We start from the raw sequence: 20,020 nt of genomic DNA, 5'->3' as shown, positions 1-20,020 counted from the left end.
TCTTATGCTAAGTTCATGAAAGAAATCTTAAGTCATAAGAAGGATTGGAGGGAAACTGAAAAAGTCTACCTCACTGAAGAATGCAGTGCAGTCATTCTGAAAAGCTTACCTGAGAAGCTTAAAGATCCTGGGAGCTTTATGATACCATGCACATTAGAGGGTAATTGTACCAAGCAAGCTCTATGTGATCTTGGGGCAAGTATCAACTTAATACCTGCATCTACTATCAGAAAGCTTGGTTTAACTGAAGAAATTAAACCAACCAGGATATGTCTTCAACTTGCTGATGGCTCCATTAAGTACCCATCAGGCGTGATTGAAGACATGATTGTCAAGGTTGGGCCATTTGCCTTTCCTACTGACTTTGTGGTGCTGGAAATGGAGGAGCACAAGAGTGCAACTCTCATTCTAAGAAGACCTTTCCTAGCAACTGGCCGAACCCTCATTGATGTCCAAAAAGGGGAAGTGACCTTGAGAGTCAATGAGGAGGAGTTCAAGTTGAATGTTGTCAAAGCAATGCAACATCCAGACACCCATAATGACTGCATGAGTGTTGATATTATTGATTCTCTGGTAAGAGAGGTCAATATGGCTGAGAGTTTGGAATCAGAGCTAGAGGACATCTTTAAAGATGTTCAGCCTGATTTGGAGGAGTCAGAGAAGATAATAGAACCTCTGAAAATCCCTCAAGAAGAGGAGAAACCTCCAAAACCCGAACTCAAACCATTACCACCATCCCTAAAATATGCATTTCTGGGAGAAGGTGATACCTTTCCTGTAATTATAAGCTCTACCTTAGAGCCACAGGAAGAGGAAGCACTAATTCAAGTGCTAAGGACGCACAAGACAGCTCTTGGGTGGTCCATTAGTGATCTTAAGGGCATTAGCCCAGCCAGATGCATGCACAAAATCTTGCTGGAAGATGACGCCAAGCCAGTGGTTCAACCACAAAGGCGGCTGAATCCAGCTATGAAAGAAGTGGTGCAAAAAGAGGTCACTAAACTACTAGAGGCTGGGATTATTTATCCTATTTCTGACAGCCCCTGGGTGAGCCCTGTCCAAGTTGTTCCGAAAAAAGGAGGCATGACAGTGGTTCACAATGAAAAAAATGAACTGGTTCCTACAAGGACAGTTACAGGGTGGCGTATGTGCATTGATTACAGAAGGCTCAATACAGCCACCAGAAAGGATCATTTTCCTTTACCATTCATAGACCAGATGCTAGAAAGACTAGCAGGTCATGAATACTACTGCTTCCTGGTTGGATATTCAGGTTATAATCAAATTGCAGTAGATCCCCAGGATCAAGAGAAAACGGCATTCACATGCCCATCTGGAGTATTTGCATACAGAAGGATGCCATTTGGCCTGTGCAATGCACCTGCAACCTTTCAGAGGTGCATGCTCTCAATTTTCTGATATGGTGGAAAAATTCCTGGAAGTCTTCATGGATGACTTTTCAGTATTTGGAGACTCATTCAGCTCCTGCCTAAACCATTTAGCACTTGTTCTGAAAAGATGCCAAGAGACTAATCTGGTTTTAAACTGGGAAAAATGTCACTTTATGGTGACTGAAGGAATTGTCCTTGGGCACAAAATTTCGAACAAGGGGATAAAGGTGGACCAAGCTAAGGTAGAAGTAATTGAAAAATTACCACCACCTGCTAATGTTAAGGCAATCAGAAGCTTTCTGGGACATGCAGGGTTCTATAGGAGGTTTATAAAGAATTTTTCAAAAATCGCCAAACCTCTGAGCAACCTGCTAGCTGCAGACACGCCATTTATCTTTGATGAAGAGTGTCTGCAAGCATTTGAGACTCTGAAAGCTAAATTGGTTACTGCACCAATCATCTCTGCACCAGACTGGACATTACCATTTGAACTGATGTGTGATGCCAGTGACCATGCCATTGGTGCAGTGTTGGGACAAAGGCATGACAAGCTTCTGCACGTCATTTACTATGCAAGCCGTGTGCTAAATGATGCACAGAAGAATTATACAACCACAGAAAAAGAGCTACTTGCAGTGGTTTACGCCATTGACAAATTCAGGTCCTACTTAGTAGGATCAAAAGTGATTGTGTACACTGATCATGCTGCTCTTAAATATCTACTCACAAAGCAGGATTCAAAACCTAGACTCATCAGATGGGTGCTGCTTCTGCAAGAGTTTGATATAGAAATAAGAGACAGAAAAGGGACAGAAAATCAAGTAGTAGATCACCTGTCCCGAATAGAACCAGTGGAAGGGGCGTCCCTCCCTCTCACTGAAATTTCTGAAACCTTTCCGGATGAGCAACTGCTGGCCGTCCAGGAAGTGCCATGGTTTGCAGACATTGTAAACTACAAGGCAGTAAGATTCATACCCAAAGAGTACAGTAAGGTGCAATCAAAGAAATTAATCACAGATGCAAAGTATTATCTTTGGGATGAACCATATCTCTTTAAGAGATGTGCAGACGGAGTAATCCGTAGATGTGTGCCTAAAGAAGAAGCACAGAAGATCCTTTGGCATTGCCATGGATCACAGTATGGAGGACATTTTGGAAGTGAGCGAACAGCCACAAGAGTCCTCCAAAGTGGCTTCTACTGGCCTACTCTCTATAAAGATTCCCGAGCATTTGTGCTTAATTGTGACAGTTGCCAAAGATCAGGCAACCTACCTCACAGTTACGCCATGCCTCAACAAGGAATTCTGGAGATTGAGTTGTTTGATGTATGTGGTATTGACTTCATGGGACCTTTCCCACCATCATACTCAAACACTTATATTCTGGTGGCAGTGGATTATGTATCCAAATGGGTGGAGGCTATTGCAACACCCACTAATGACACTAAAACAGTGTTAAAATTCCTCCAGAAACATATCTTCAGCAGATTTGGTATCCCTAGAGTGTTAATCAGTGATGGGGGCACTCATTTCTGCAATAAACAGCTTTATGCTGCTCTGGTTCGTTATGGAGTTAGCCACAGGGTAGCTACTCCATATCATCCACAAACTAATGGGCAAGCTGAAGTCTCAAATAGAGAGCTCAAAAGAATCCTGGAACGGACTGTAATTAACCGTATAAAGGATTGGGCAAGAAGCTTGGATGATGCTCTGTGGGCATACAGAACAGCATTCAAGACCCCCATAGGGACCTCTCCATACCAGCTTGTGTATGGAAAGGCATGTCACTTGCCAGTGGAACTGGAACATAAGGCCTATTGGGCAACCAGATTCCTGAACCTTGATGCCAAGCTAGCTGGAGAAAAACGATTGCTCCAGTTAAATGAGCTAGAGGAATTTAGACTCAATGCTTTCGAAAATGCAAAGATTTACAAAGAGAAAGCGAAAAAATGGCATGATAAGAAATTGTCATCCAGAGTCTTTGAGCCGGGGCAGAAAGTTCTGCTATTTAACTCTAGGCTCAAATTATTCCCCGGGAAATTAAAATCCCGGTGGAGAGGTCCATATGTCATTACAAACGTATCACCATATGGATACATTGAGCTTCAGGATAATGACTCTAACAAAAAGTTCATTGTTAATGGACAAAGAGTCAAACATTATCTTGAAGGCAATTTTGAGCAAGACTGCTCAAAGCTGAGACTCGATTAAAAACTCAGTAATAAGTCCAGCTAATGACATTAAAGAAGCGCTTGCTGGGAGGCAACCCAGCCATTTACAAAGTATATTTACTAATTATATAAATTTTCTTTTTTTACAGGTATAGGTCCAAATCTCTTCAAGGTAAAATTGCAATTGGTTGGATTCACAGAGTTATAAAGGAAATTGGAAGCTTACTGGCGTGAAAAAGCCAGTAAGAAGCACCTTCTGGGCGTTTAACGCCAGTTTGGGAGCATCCTGGGCGTTTAGAAAAACGCCCAGTAACAAAGGACTTCCTGGCGTTCAACGCCAGAAAGATGCATCAACTGGGCGTTGAACGCCGAGGAGAAGCAACATGTGGGCGTTAAACGCCCAAACCATGCAGCAGTTGGGCGTTTAACGCCAGGATGGTGGGGAGGAGGTAATTTTCGTTTTTCTTTACAATTTTTCTAAATTTTTAAGTTTAAATTCATGATTTCTTGCATAAACATGTTTCAAAATGTCATCCTTCAAAATCAAATTGGTTTTCTAAGAACCCTAATTTCTAAATCCCTTTTTCAAAAATATCAAATGTATCTTAATTCATAAACACAAATCTTTTTCCAATCCAATTCTTTTTCAAATATTTTTAATTTCTTCTCATATCTTTTTCAACTCATCTTATCTTTATTTGAAAATGCCTTTCCTTCTACTCCTCTCCTTTCCTTTCTTTTGCTTGAGGACAAGCAAACCTCTAAGTTTGGTGTGATTTGCCATGATCACTGAGCTAAAACTCATTAAGATCATGGCACCTAAGAGAACAGGAAGAGCAAGGATGTGAACTTAAGGGAGCTGAAGCGTCAGAAATTAATTCTTGAAGGCACCCCACAGACTAGAGGAACATCCACTTCCCAAAATACAGGTTGTTAAGTTCTAATTCCAGCTTTAACTCTGTGATAGTATTATTATAGGATTTTACCTTAGAAGTTATATAGGAGTAGTAGTAATTAGTTAATCTATTTTGATTTTATTTCCAATCAAGCTATAATTTATTTTTCTCATCATCATCAGGCATGAATAAAGTAGTAGATTTTTTAGAATAAAGAAGTAATTTATATTTTCGAGTTCTTAATAATAAAAATTATAATTAATTATGTGTGGTGGCAATACTTTTTGTTCTCTGAATGAATGCTTGAACAGTGCATAAATTGTACTTTGAATTTGATGAATATTGGCTCCTGAAAGGATGAGGAACACGAAAATATTATTGATGATCTGAAAAATCATGAAATTGATTCTTGAAGCAAGAAAAAGCAGTCAAAAAAAAAAGAAGAGATTTTATATATATATATATATATATATATATATATATATATATATATATATATATATACAATCAAAAGGAATAAAAGCCAAGCAGCCCTTAAAACCAAAAGGCAAGGGTAAAAAGGATCCAAGGCTTTGAGCATCAATGGAGAGGAGGGCCCAAGGAAATAAAATCCAGGCCTAAGCGGCTAAACCAAGCTGTCCCTAACCATGTGCTTGTGGCATGCAGGTCCAAGTTACAAACTTGAGATTGAGTGGTTAAAGTCGTGATCCAAGGCAAACAGAGTGTGCTTAAGAGCTCTGGACACCTCTGACTGGGGACTTTAGCAAAGCTAAGTCACAATCTGTAAAGGTTCACCCAGTCATGTGTCTGTGGCATTTATGTATCCGGTGGTAATACTGGAAAACAAAGTGCTTAGGGCCACGGCCAAGACTCATAAATAACTGTGTTCAAGAATCAACATACTACACTAGGAGAGTCAATAATACTATCTGAATTCTGAGTTCCTAAGGATGCCAATCATTCTGAAATTCAAAAGATACAGGGAGATGCCAAAACTGTTCAGAAACAAAAAGCTACAAGCCCTGTTCATCTAATAAGAATCTGAGCTTCATTTAAAACTCTAAAATATATATTACTTCTTAATTTCTGTTAGAACCTATTTTATTCATCTAGTTGCTTGAGGACAAGCAACAGTTTAAGTTTGGTGTTGTGATGAGCGGATATTTTATACGCTTTTTGGGGGTAATTTCATGTAGATTTTAGCATGTTTTAATTAGTTTTTAGTTAAATATTATTAGTTTTTAGGCAAAAATCATATTTCTGGACTTTACTATGAGTGTGTGTATTTTTCTGTGATTTCAGGTATTTTCTGGCTGAAATTGAGGAAGCTGAGCAAAAATCTGACTTGGGCTGAAAAAGGACTGCTGATGCTGTTGGATCCTGACCTCCCTGCACTCGAAATGGATTTTCTGGAGCTACAGGAGTCCGATTGGCGCGCTCTTAACGGCGTTGAAAAGTAGACATCCAGGGCTTTCCAGCAATATATAATAGTCCATACTTTGCGCAAGGATAGACGACGTAACTTGGCGTTGAACGCCAAGTTCATGCTGCTGTCTGGAGTTAAACGCCAGAAAAACGTCATGATCCGGAGTTGAACGCCCAAAATACGTCATAACCTGGAGTTTAACGCCAAGAAAGGCCTCTACTCGTGGATAGCTTTAATCTCAGCCCCAGCACACACCAAGTGGGCCCCAGAAGTGGATTTCTGCACCAATTATCTTAGTTTATTCATTTTTCTGTAAACCTAGGTTACTAGTTTACTATTTAAACAACTTTTACAGACATTTCTTGTACCTCATGACATTTTCAGATCTGAATTACATACTTTTGACGGCATGAGTCTCTAAACTCCATTGTTGGGGGTGAGGAGCTCTGCAGCGTCTCGATGATTTAATACAATTCCTTTGTTTTCCATTCAAACACGCTTGTTCTTATCTAAGATGTTTATTCGCGCTTACTTGTGAAGAAAGTGATGATCCGTGACACTCATCACCTTCCTCAATCTATGAACGTGTGCCTGACAACCACCTCCGTTCTACATTAGACTGAATGAATATCTCTTAGATTCCCCAACAGAATCTTCGTGGTATAGGCCGGATTGATGGCGGCATTCATGAGAATCCGGAAAGTCTAAACCTTGTCTGTGGTATTCCGAGTAGGATTCTGGGATTGAATGATTGTGACGTGCTTCAAACTCCTGAGGGCTGGGCGTTAGTGACAGACGCAAAAGAATCAATGGATTCTATTCCAACCTGATTGAGAACCGACAGATGATTAGCCGTGCTGTGACAGAGCATAGGAACGTTTTCACTGAGAGGATGGGAAGTAGCCACTGACAACGGTGACACCCTACATAGAGCTTGCCATGGAAGGAATCTGCGTGTGAGAAGAGGATTTCAAGGAAGAGTTGAAATCAAAGGACAAAGCATCTCCAAAACTCCAACATATTCTCCATTACTGCACAACAAGTAACGCTAGTATTCTTTATTATTCCAACTTACAATTTTAAGTAGTTTGGCTTTTTACAAGTAACTCTATTGTTCAAGTAATCCAAACAATTTTGTTGACATCCTGACTAAGACAAATAAAATAAACATTGATTGCTTCAAGCCAATAATCTCCGTGGGATCGACCCTTACTCACGTAAGGTATTACTTGGATGACCCAGTGCACTTGCTGGTTAGTTGAACGGAAGTGTGTACATACTAAAGATCAAAAGATAGAAATCACAATTTCGTCCACCAAAGGGTCAACTTTGATCAAAGGTTGGACCAAGTCCTCACTGACATTTGTGAAGAGGGCGCCCAATGGAAGAGAGATTCAAGAGGGAAGCCGGTTCAATTGAGAAGGCATGACCTCAAACCCGTGGCTAGAGGATGGTTGGAGTTTATCCAACGCTCAATCATTCCCACTAGCAACCGGTCCGAAGTTACTCTAGACCGGGCCATCATGATTCATAGCATCATGATTGGAGAAGAAGTGGAAGTTCATGAGGTTATAGCCCAAGAACTCTATAAGGTGGCGGACAAGTCCTCTACCTTAGCAAGGTTAGCCTTTCCTCATCTCATTTGTCACCTCTGTTATTCTGTTGGAGTTGACATAGAGGGAGACATCCCCATTGATGAGGATAAGCCCATCACTAAGAAAAGGATGGAGCACACAAGAGACCCCACTCATCATGAGGTCCCTGAGATGCCTCAAGAGATGCACTTTCCTCCACAAAGCTATTGGGAGCAACTGAACACCTCCCTAGGAGAACTAAGTTCCAACATGGGACAACTAAGGGTGGAGCATCAAGAACACTCCATCATCCTCCATGAAATTAGAGAAGATCAAAGAATCATGAGAGAGGAGCAACAAAGACAAGGAAGAGACATTGAGGAGCTCAAGCACTCCATAGGATCTTCAAGAGGAAGAAAGAGCCGCCATCACTAAGGTGGACCCGTTCTTTAATCTCCTTGTTCTTTATTTTCTGTTTTTCGAATTTTAGTGCTTATGTTTATCTATGTTTGTGTCTTGTGATCATTAGTGTCTTAGTGTCTATGCCTTAAAGTTATGAATTTCCTATGAATCCATCACCTTTCTTAAATAAAAAATGTTCTTAATTGAAAAAGAAAAAGAATTGCATGAATTTTGAATTTTATAGCAGTTTAATTATTTTGATGTGGTGGCATTACTTTTGTCTTCTGAATGTATGCTTAAACAGTGCATATGACTTTTGAATTTGTGGTTCATGAATGTTGGCTCTTGAAAGAATGATGAAAAAGGAGACATGTTACTGAGGATCTGAAAAATCATAAAAATGATTCTTGAAGCAAGAAAAAGCAGTGAATACAAAAAAAAAACGAAAAAAAAGAAGAAAAGAAAGAGAAAAAGAAAGAAAAAAGAAAGAATAAAGTTGTGATCCAAGGCAAAAAGAGTGTGCTTAAGAACCCTGGACACCTCTAATTGGGGACTCTAGCAAAGCTGAGTCACAATCTGAAAAGGTTCACCCAATTATGTGTCTGTGGCATGTATGTATCCGGTGGTAATACTGGAAGACAGAGTGCTTTGGGCCACGGCCAAGACTCATAAAGTAGCTGTGTTCAAGAATCATCATACTTAACTAGGAGAATTAATAACACTATCTGGATTCTGAGTTCCTAAAGAAGCCAATCATTCTGAATTTCAAAGGATAGAGTGAGATGCCAAAACTGTTCAGAGGCAAAAAGCAAAAAGCCCCGCTCATCTAATTAATACTGATCTTCATAGATGTTTTTGGAGTTCATTGCATATTCTCTTCTTTTTATCTTATTTGATCTTCAGTTGCTTGAGGACAAGCAACAATTTAAGTTTGGTGTTGTGATGAGCGGATAATTTCTACCCTTTTTGGCATTGTTTTTAGTATGTTTTTAGTAGTTTTAGTTGAGTTCTTAGTATATTTTTATTAGTTTTTAGTTAAAATTCACTTTTCTGGACTTTACTATGAGTTTGTGTGTTTTTCTGTGATTTCAGGTATTTTCTGGCTGAAATTGAGGGACCTGAGCAAAAATCTGATTCAGAGACTGAAAAGGACTGCAGATGCTGTTGGATTCTGACCTCCCTGCACTCGAAGTGGATTTTCTGGAGCTACAGAAGCCCAATTGGCGCGCTCTCAACGGCGTTGGAAAGTAGACATCCTGGGCTTTTCAGCAATATATGATAGTCCATACTTTGCCCAAGATTTGATGGCCCAAACCGGCGTTCAAAGTCACCCTCAGGAATTCCAGCGTTAAACGCCGGAACTGGCACCTAAATGGGAGTTAAACGCCCAAACTGGCATAAAAGCTGGCGTTTAACTCCAAGAAGAGTCTCTACACGAAATTGCTTCATTGCTCAGCCCAAGCACACACCAAGTGGGCCCGGAAGTGGATTTTTATGTCATTTACTCATCTCTGTACACCCTAGGCTACTAGTTTTCTATAAGTAGGACCTTTTACTATTGTATTTGAAAGCTTTTGATCATGTTTTTATGATTGAACCCTCTTTGGGAGGCTGGCCATTCGGCCATGCCTAGACCTCGTTCTTATGTATTTTCAACGGTGGAGTTTCTACACACCATAGATTAAGGTGTGGAGCTCTGCTGTACCTCGAGTATTAATGCAATTACTATTGTTCTTCTATTCAATTCTGCTTGTTCTTTGTCCAAGATATCACTTGTTCTTCAACTTGATGAATGTGATGATCCGTGACACTCATCATCATTCTCACTTATGAACAAAGTGACTGACAACCACTCTGTTTTACAAGCAACCAAGGCTCTAGTGTTTATCTCTTGGATTCTTTAACCGGAATCTTTGTGGTATAGGCGAGAACTGATGGCGGCATTCAAGAGAATCCGGAAGGTCTAACCTTGTCTGTGGTATTCTGAGTAGGATTCAATGATTGAATGACTGTGACGTGCTTCAAACTCCTAGCAGGCGGGGCGTTAGTGACAGACGCAAAAGAATCACTGGATTCTATTCCGGCCTGACCGAGAACCGACAGCTGATTAGCCATATGCTGTGACAGAGCATAGGAACATTTTCACTGAGAGGATGGGAGGTAGCCACTGACAACGGTGAAACCCTTGCATAAGCTTGCCATGGAAAGGAGTAAGAAGGATTGGATGAAGACAAAAGCAGAGAGACGGAAGGGAAGGCATCTTCATACGCTTATCTGAAGTTCCTACCAATGAATTACATAAGTACCTCTATCTTTATCTTTATGCTTTATTCGTATATCACTATACCCAATTGAGTCTGCCTGACTAAGATTTACAAGGTGACCATAGCTTGCTTCATACCAACAATCTCCGTGGGATCGACCCTTACTCGCGTAAGGTTTATTACTTGGACGACCCAGTGCACTTGCTGGTTAGTTGTGCAAAGTTGTGTTTATGCCATAGTATTGAGCACCAAGTTCTTGGGGCCATTACTAGGGATTATTTGAGTTGTGAAAAGTAGTGATCACAATTTCGCATATCACATACGCAATAAAAATTAACTATATAACATAAATTCATGTAACAATATTTTAATATGAAACTTTAATAGTTTATCATAATAAAAATAGATGGAAAGACAAGATAGATAGATAGATATGATATATTATTATAAATTGTGAAACTTGAATACGTATTTTTTTTACTCTCAAAATTAACACAATCCGCATTAGCCATTAATAATAAAATTAAGAGATCACTTAAATAAAGATGTATATTTTATTTTTTTTATTAAAGATGTCTTCGTATTGCATTTTAATTTGTTTTTGTATAATTTATTCGATATTTTTCGTCGAATATTACTAAATTTCTTAAAAAAAAATTTCAATAACAATAAAAAATATTTAAATTGGAATAAAACAAAAAAAATATGTCAACTCATCAATAATAATATATATATAAAAGCTCATGCCTCTTAAAATTTTTACAAGTAAAAAAATAATTAATTTATATTCGTGCGATATATAAAATAATTAATATATTATTATCATATTATAGATTAAAATTTACTAATTTAAATTTGTTTTCGTTTTTAATATAAGCATTAGAAATAAATAAAATTTTATAATTAGATGTATTGTAACAAAATATATATAATATTAATTAGTTTTTAAAAAATTTCAAAAAAAATAATTTCTTTTATTTTAGTCAAATAACTATTTATTAAAGTGTACAAATTAATTAATTTCTTCTCATATACCATTTTTTTAAAGACATAAAAATAATTAATTAGGATATTGGTTAAGATAATTAAAGTTATTATCTCGTTAAATTTTCAATTCAAAGAGAAAACATTGATAAAAACTAGATTGAATTTTTATTTATTTATTCATTTAAATTAATCACTACATAAGTTAAAGTTCTATTTTAAAATTATATTCGAGCTTTAATATAATTTTTAAAGTTTTAATTTACTTAATTTGATTTTCTATAAAATACTTATAGAATTACTAGTACATAAATTTTAGAAAAAAAAAAGAAAAAAACATGATTTTTAATTATAATTTTAAATAAACTTTATTTTTAATTTTGAAATGAACTTTAATTTTATTTTTTAATAATATTAATTTTTTATCGTATATAATTATTCAATTATTTTTTAATTACATATAATTAAATTACTCTTAATAAAACTTTTTTATGTTATTCAATTATTTTTTTAGAAAATAATTAACTATTAAAATAATTAAATTTTTCACAACAAAAATAATAAAAAAATTATGAACAAAAAAATTAACCATCATAATAATTTTATGATAATAATTATAATAAAAATTGATTTAGCAATTTAAATTTTATATATGAAGTATTTGTTTTAAGAAATGTTTGAATTTGTAAATTATATTTTTTATGTACTCACAAAAAAGATAATTTCTATATTATTAAAGGTCCATAATTAATAGTAAATATTGTCAGATGTAATGTTATTTAGCTAATTGTGGTTGTGTTTTTATTATTTTGTATATATAACACCGTTCAACTTATAAAACAAATATAAATATTAGTTTGTTTGTCAAATAATGTTTTATGGTATAATTTTGATGTTGATGTTTAAAGTTAAAGTGATTAGAGATTTTTTTTAATTTTTTGATAATTCATGTGAAAGATTATTATAAGATCAATGAAGTAATAGTAACAAGAATGTTATTAATTATATATATAAATAGATCGTTAATAATAAATAATTTGAATATTTGTAATTGACAATTATTATTATTTTAATATTGATTTTAATCGTATTTTAACCGTTATTTTATAATTAACAAATACTTATGATATGTAATAAATTCAATTAACTAAGGATATTAATTAAGGAGTTACGCTTTTTTTTTAGAGAAAGAAAATGCATATTACAAGAGAATCTTTTTAATCATTGTCACTATTTAAAATAAATGACATCATTCAAAGAACAATTTTTTTAATGATTATCATCTATTCAAAATAATTGATATGACATACACAATAAAAATTAACTATATAACATAAATTCATGTAACAATACTTTAATATCGAACTTTAATATGACAAAAATATTTAGAGAGATAAGATAGATAAATATGGTATCTTATTATAAGTTGTGAAGTTTGAATATATGTTTCTTGCCCTCAAAGTTAACACAATAAGCATTAGTCACTAATGATAAAATTAAGAGATTACTTAAATAAAGATATCTATTTTATTTTTATTTTTTTGTTAAAGATGTCTTTGTATTACGTTTTTACTAGTTTCTTATAATTTATTCGATATATATATATATATATATATTTTGATGAGTGTGCATATTTTTTTATTTAAAAAAATCTAATAGTTAATTTATTATCTTTTTAATTTTAGTTTAATCTAAATGTTTTTTATTTTTTTAAAATCTTTTAAAAAATTTAATAATATGTGACGAGAAATACAGAATAAATTATACAAAAACCAATTAAAATATAATACAACAACATCTTAAACAAAAAATAAAATAAAAATTTTTATTTGAGTGATTCCTTAAAATTAAACTATAAACTATTATATATATAGAAACAGTTATATAAGAATAAGAACAAATTCAAACAGAATATAACGTATTAATATATTATTGAAAATTATTTATTTGCTTCTTTATGAGTCATAACATTTAAAATGGTCAATTAAGTTGCAAAAAACTAAATCATCTGAAGAGTAAATGACATTTTTCATCATCCTTATTTTAAAGATATGATTTATTTTATGCACTCTATCCTAGATCTGTTATCATCACGAGTTGATCAAATCCAACCTAGAACATGAACTATTTGGACTCGTCAATCTTATTTCTCACATTAGCGGTACAAATTAATAACAAATAACGAAAAATTATAGAGGAATAATTGAATTTAATTAAAAGAAAAACATACATCAAATAAAAAAGAAAAAAGTGAAAACTCTTGCCTACATGTACTCTTATATTTTTCATAAAAAGATGCATGAAAATTTAATTTAATAATTGGGTTGAAATTTCATTCTCTTCTCTAATTAATCTGATCCAGATGCCCTCACTTGGAATTCCTTGATGAACAGCGTAAAGAATATAAAACCCCGGTGGTGCAAGAAAGGGAGAACGTGGAATTCTCACATCAAATTCAAAAGTCAAATTATCGGAGTGTCTCAATTCTCCATTGTTTAGCTCCAACAACCTCTGATTCATGCTGAACGAGTGAGTGTTAAATGGCGGCGCGTACATTGTCACGAATACCAAATCTGGAGCAACCGTTCCATCTGTAAAGCTGATTCGCATCTTAAAGCTCTGGTTATAAGTGAGATTACTGTAACTCTGATTATTAGGACTAACAATGGATGGTCTCAGATGCGATAACTGAGCATCCAAATACGGTGGCGAAAACGATTCAAATCTCAACTCCGTAGGAAACATCACTCCTTTGAACACGTAATTGCCGTGCGGGTTGCTTCCACCAACAAGAATCCTACCGTCACGGACCAAGATGGCGGTGGAGTGATACATTCTAGCAATCTGGGAGGGATTCAACTCCTCAAACCGGTTTCCGACTGGTTCATTCGGTTTGTAAAGGAAAGGCGCGAAAACCGGGTTCACTGCGTACTCAAAACCGGCTGAGCCTTCAGATGCTCCGTTTATGATCAAAACGTCGCCGTTTGGGAGCGTGATCATGTCGTTCATGACTCTGCCTCCTGGCATGGTCTCCATTACCCATTCTGGGTCCTGATCTGTGATTTTCATCCGAGCGCATGTGTTCAAGGCAGTGAGAAACGTGCCTTGACCGGCTCGGAAGAAAGCTGCCCTGGTGGCACCACCGCAGATCAGAACCTCAGCTTCCAAGGACTCTGCTTCTAGATTCTTGAGGGGAAGCAACACTGCGGAGCCTGTGCTAGGGTAACACCTAGGGTCCCCGCCAGAAATGGTAGGGTAGGTTCTGATTACGGTGTTATTTCTGTAGTTGAACAAGATGGCGCGGTTGTTGGCGAAGATGAAGAGGTTGCCGTCTACGTTGAGGAAGACGAAAGGGTAGAGGTTGTTCTCTTCTCCGCGGAATTTGTCAGCTGTGTCCTTCAGAAAAGGCAAGAAGTGAGTGCTAAAATCAGCGGAGGTTTTCTTTGGGAAGAACTCGTAGTTGAACTGAGCTCTTCCTCCGATGATGATCTGGCGTCCACCTGGCAGGACGTGGTTGGTGGCGTACCATCTTCTCACCAGAAGTCTGTTAGGGAGTTCGTTCCAGTTGCAGGTAGGGCAAGGGTGGAATGTCCTTACAACGCGTTCGCCGTCGCTGTCGCCGCCCGTCTGGACAAGTCTTCCGAAGGAGTCAACCGAGCCGGAGGAGCACCAGACGTCGGTTTGGACGAAGAGTGGGCGGATGGTGTTGGTTGCGATGTCGTATTCGACTGAGTGAGCTGTGCAGTCTGTTTTGACAGCCCTCTCTGTTGGGTCATGGCGGCACGTGCCGTTGGGTAAGGATATGTTGGAGAAACCGAAGTCCGTGCGGTCTAAGATGACGACACGGTCGTTGTGAAGAAGCTGCATGTGCATGGCTACAATGCCAATGTTTGGTTGTAGGAGTTGCCATTGTCCCTTTCCTTGAGTTGGAATTGCAACACCATTGACGGTGGCCAAGTGAAGAATATGGAAGAAGACAAAGCTGAGGAGGAGGAGGTTGAGTTGAAGAGTGGACATTTTCCGCCGCTTTCTTTTCTTTGGAGTGAATTGAAGACTGATAGTGAGTGAGTGATGTGATTTATAGTGATTGGATATGAAATATTTTGGAAGCTTTTAATTCTTTTCTCTTTTTTAGGATAAAAACATAAAGTTACGTTGGAAGTGCGTTTTGAGAAATGGCTTCTTGAATTCAATTCAAATAAATATGTATGTGGCCACTGGCCAGGCTCTCAATCCCTGGTTCTGGACTGGAATTGAAATTGAATCTAGATAGACAGAGAATGCTTTTTTTTTTTTTATGTTAATGGGAAAAAGTGAGGTGCTATTTAATTTGTCCTATTCTTTATTTTTTGAAATAAAATGCGAAGAATTTCAAGTTAAATACTTACCTTGTACTTAAGATATATAACCATGAAAAAAATGTCATGTATGATGTAAAGATATGCTAGTCACTTACTATATGGTATATACATATAACTTCAATGAGTGAGAATAAGTTGGACGAAGCAGAGAAATAATTAATGTATGGGCTAAACTAATTATACAAAAAGAAATGTTATATAGTCCACTCTTCACATATCTTTTTGTATATCTTTTTTTTTTTATTTTTTTACTAAAATTAATTAATAAAAAAATATTATATACATATTAAAAATTGGTTATTAAATCAAATACGGTGTGTATTTGTATATAAATAGATTATGCATGTTGTTTAATTTATTTTTAACATATATTTTATATTTTTGCAATATATATTTTATATTGATGACTAATTTAATGATTAATTTTTTTTTGAAACAAGAAGAGCTCAACACAGACGTGGAGCATTGGATACAAAAACAAACAATAAAAAACACCTATTGTTACGACTTAAATTACTCAACAAATACGCATCCCGATGTCATCTCCGGCATTGCCATCAACAACCAAAGGGATCCGTACTCCTCCACTCCTTGTAATTATGCATAGTCATGTTGATAACCTCACCAGCACATTTACCCGTATTCTGAAATAATCTTCGGTTCCTTTCCAACCAGACGTTCCAAATAACCGCAAAGAAACTTATGAACCATTTCTTGCTTTCCTCCTTCCTAGTTGTGACACCTGTCCAGCTTTCAAAGTGTTCCTTTAAAGCACCTGGAACGGACCATTTAATGCCAAAACCAGATAACCAAGCGCACCATACCTACCAAGTAAATTCACAACCAAGAAACAAGTGACAGACATTTTCAACATCTTTATTACATAGAACACACACATTATCACTCTGGTTAACAATTTCAAGTCGACACAGCCTTTCCTTAGTGTTCACTCTGCCTATTAAAGCAAACCATATAAATAACTCAACCCTTGGAGGGACTAAACCTTTCCAGATAGTCTTGGTGAAGTTATAGCTTGTTACGTCTTTCGGAATCGTCTCTGCCTGTAGTACATGCACAAAGGAGTTAGTAGAAAATACACATTTCCTGTCAAACTTCCAGACAACTCTATCCTCTATGTCAGAAGCTAGTTTTACCGGCCTCAAGGTTTCATGTAATTGGTTCACAAGTTCCAACTCCCACTGGAATAGTTCACGCCTTCATTGGAAGTTCTAGATCCACTCTAACCCATCCCAAAACCCACAAACCCTTATGACAAAGCCCTTTTGGGTTGAAACCGAGAACAGCCTTGGAAATCTATCCTTCAGGGAACCACAACTTAACCAGACATCTTCCCAATAGTGAGTTCTTCTTCCATCACCAATCTCCATTGAGAAGCCAGTTATCATCTTGTCTCTTACAGGTTGCTCCTTTATCTGTAACTGACAAATATCTTTCCAAGGCCCCCCTCTAGTAGGTAAGTCTTGGATGGATAAAAGCTAGTTAGGGGAGAGATTATTGCAGGAGTACACCACTTTCTTCCACAACGGACACTCCTCCTTAGAGAATCTCCACTACCACTTGAATAACAGAGCTGTGTTGCGGAGCATCGCATCACCGACTCCTAGCCTGTCTAACCTTTTTGGAGCTTGCACCACTTCCCATCTAACCAGAGCCATGCCATTCCTCCAATCCTGCTTATCCCACAAGAACCTTCTCTATAATGAAATAAGTTTCTCCGCCACAGTTTTTGGCACCTTGTATAAGCTTAAATAATATAATGGTAAACTATTTAAAACAGTTTTGATGAGAACCAACTTTTTCGCTTTATTAAGAACATTGGATTTCCATAAGCTGAGCTTCTCCTCCACTTTGTCAATTATTGGCTTCTAAGTCTTGACCAACCTCGGATTTGCACCTAAAGGGATCTCCAGGTATTTAACCGGAAGAGCAGCTTCCTTACACCCCAGTAAACTACACATGCTCTGAACCCACTATTGACCACAATTGATTGGTATCAAACTCGATTTCTCAAAGTTGATGCTTAAGCTCGACATCAATTCAAAGCATCGTAGAAGCCTTTTGTAATTCTTAATGGACTCCTCCTCTGACGGACAGAGCAACATAGTATCATCAGCGAACTGGAGATGTGACAATTCTATATTGTCTCTTCCCACGAATAGCGAGGATATCCGACCATTTTTTACTGCCTCCCCAATTATTCTATGTAGAACATCAACAACAAGTACAAATAAGAACGGAGAAAGAAGATCACCTTGTCTTAGACCTTTATCCATCTTAAACGATTTAGTTGACGAATTATTTACCAACACTGACATAGTAGATGTACCGATACACTCCATAATTTTATATGTATACATAATAAAGTTATAAAAAATAAATAAAAAATGTCCTTTAAACCAAAAAAAGATATATACAAAAACAATTATAATAAGTGTTCATAAAAAAAGTAGTAACCAAATCAGCAATCATTATAAAATAAATATTAAAAATGAGTTAAATAACATATGTATCTATGTATAATAGTTAATTGTGTGTACACCTAATATTTTTTATATAAAAAATAGTACAACCATCATTTTGTATCGAGTAAAGGACTAATGTAGTCTTTATCTTTTTCCATAAAGGACATCACAACTCCTAACAAAAAAAAAAAGATACTTTAACCCCTATTCTTAATTTCTGTGAGACAAAACAATTCTTCTATCAATTTTATCGTCATCTATTAAAAAAAGTTGTTAGCGTGTCAGGTTAACTTTTAAAAAAATTTGATATACTATTTTTAAAATTTATTTCATATTGTTATAATATTTTTTAATAAATTTTTTAATTTGGTATAATAAGTATTAATTAATTAATATATTATTTAAATATAAAAATATTGATGAGCGGATATTTTATACATTTTTTGAGGGTAATTTTATGTAAATTTTAGCATGTTTTAATTATTTTTTAATAGAATTTTATTAGTTTTCAAGCAAAAATCATATTTTTGGACTTTACTATGAGTTTGTGTGTTTTTCTGTGATTTCAGGTAATTTCTGGCTGAAATTGAGGGACCTGAGCAAAACTCTAATAAAAGGCTGACAAAAGACTGCTGATGCTGTTGGATTCTGACCTCCCTGCACTCGGAATGGATTTTCTCGAGCTACAGAAGTCCAATTGGCACGCTCTCAATTGGGTTGAAAAGTAAACATCCAGGGCTTTCCAGCAATATATAATAGTTCATACTTTGTGCGAAGATAGACGACGTAAACTGGCGTTCAATGCCAGTTCCATATTGCAATCTGGCGTTCAGCGCCAGAAACACGTCACGAACCAGAGTTGAACGCCAAAAACACGTTACAACTTGGCGTTCAACTCCAGAAACAGCCCAAGCACGTGAGAAGCTTAAGTCTCAGCCCCAGCACACACCAAGTGGGCCCCAGAAGTGGATTTCTGCACTATCCATCTTACTTTACTCATTTTCTGTAAACCTAGGTTACTAGTTTAGTATTTAAACAACTTTTAGAGACTTATTTTGTATCTCATGACATTTTTAGATCTGAAATTTGTACCTTTTGGTAGCATGAGTCTCTAAGCCCCATTGTTGGGGGTGAGGAGCTCTGCAGCGTCTCGATGAATTAATGCAATTATTTCTGTTTTTCATTCAAACACGCTTGTTCCTATCTAAGATGTTCATTCGTGCTTCACTATGAAGAAGGTGATGATCCGTGACACTCATCACCTTCCTCAATCTATGAATGTGTGCCTGACAACCACCTCCGTTCTACATCAGATTGAATGAGTATCTCTTAGATTTCTTAATCAGAATCTTCGTGGTATAAGCTAGAATTGATGGCGGCATTCATGAGAATCCGGAAAGTCTAAACCTTGTCTGTGGTATTCCAAGTAGGATTCAAAGATTGAATGACTGTGATGAGCTTCAAACTCGCGATTGTTGGGCGTGATGACAAACGCAAAAGAATCAATGGACTCTATTCCGACATGATCGAGAACCAACAGATGATTAGTCGTGCTGTGACAGAGCATTTGGACCATTTTCATTGAGAGGATGGGAAGTAGCCATTGACAACGGTGACACCCTACATACAGCTTGCCGTGGAAGGAACTTTGCACTTTTGCATGTAAGAAAGTATTATGTTGCAGGAATTAAGAGGACACAGCATCTCCAAAACTCCAACATATTCTCCATAATCGCGTACAATTATTTATTTTTTGCCCCTTTTTTTTCGTAATTCAAACTGATAATTATAATTGATATCCTGACTAAGAATTACAAGATAACCATAGCCTGCTTCAAGCCAACAATCTCCGTTAGATTCGACCCTTACTCACGTAAGGTATTACTTGGACGACCCAGTGCACTTGCTGGTCAGTTGTGCGGATTGCAAAAGTGTGATTGTAATTTCGTGCACCAAGTTTTTTGCGCCATTGCTGGAGATTGTTTGAGTTTGAACAACTAAAGGTTTATTTTGTTGCTTAGATTAGGAATAGAGTATTGTTGCTATAGAGTCATTAAATTTGAGTCCTT

The 20,020-nt window shown here is 36.4% G+C and overlaps 1 protein-coding gene across 1 annotated transcript; it reads right to left on the bottom strand.

Moving 5' to 3' along the window:
• Positions 1 to 13,414: 13,414 nt before the first annotated feature.
• LOC130939685 (aldehyde oxidase GLOX-like) lies at positions 13,415 to 15,124 on the bottom strand. The gene has a single exon (XM_057867777.1). It carries the CDS (start codon positions 15,122 to 15,124, stop codon positions 13,415 to 13,417), a length of 1,710 nt encoding a protein of 569 aa, XP_057723760.1.
• Positions 15,125 to 20,020: the final 4,896 nt, after the last annotated feature.

This window comes from Arachis stenosperma, chromosome 7 (assembly GCF_014773155.1).
Source record: "Arachis stenosperma cultivar V10309 chromosome 7, arast.V10309.gnm1.PFL2, whole genome shotgun sequence".
In the NCBI taxonomy this organism is placed as follows: Eukaryota; Viridiplantae; Streptophyta; class Magnoliopsida; order Fabales; family Fabaceae; genus Arachis; species Arachis stenosperma.
Note: the sequence above shows the minus strand (reverse complement) of the source record. Positions and strands in the feature narration are given on the sequence as shown.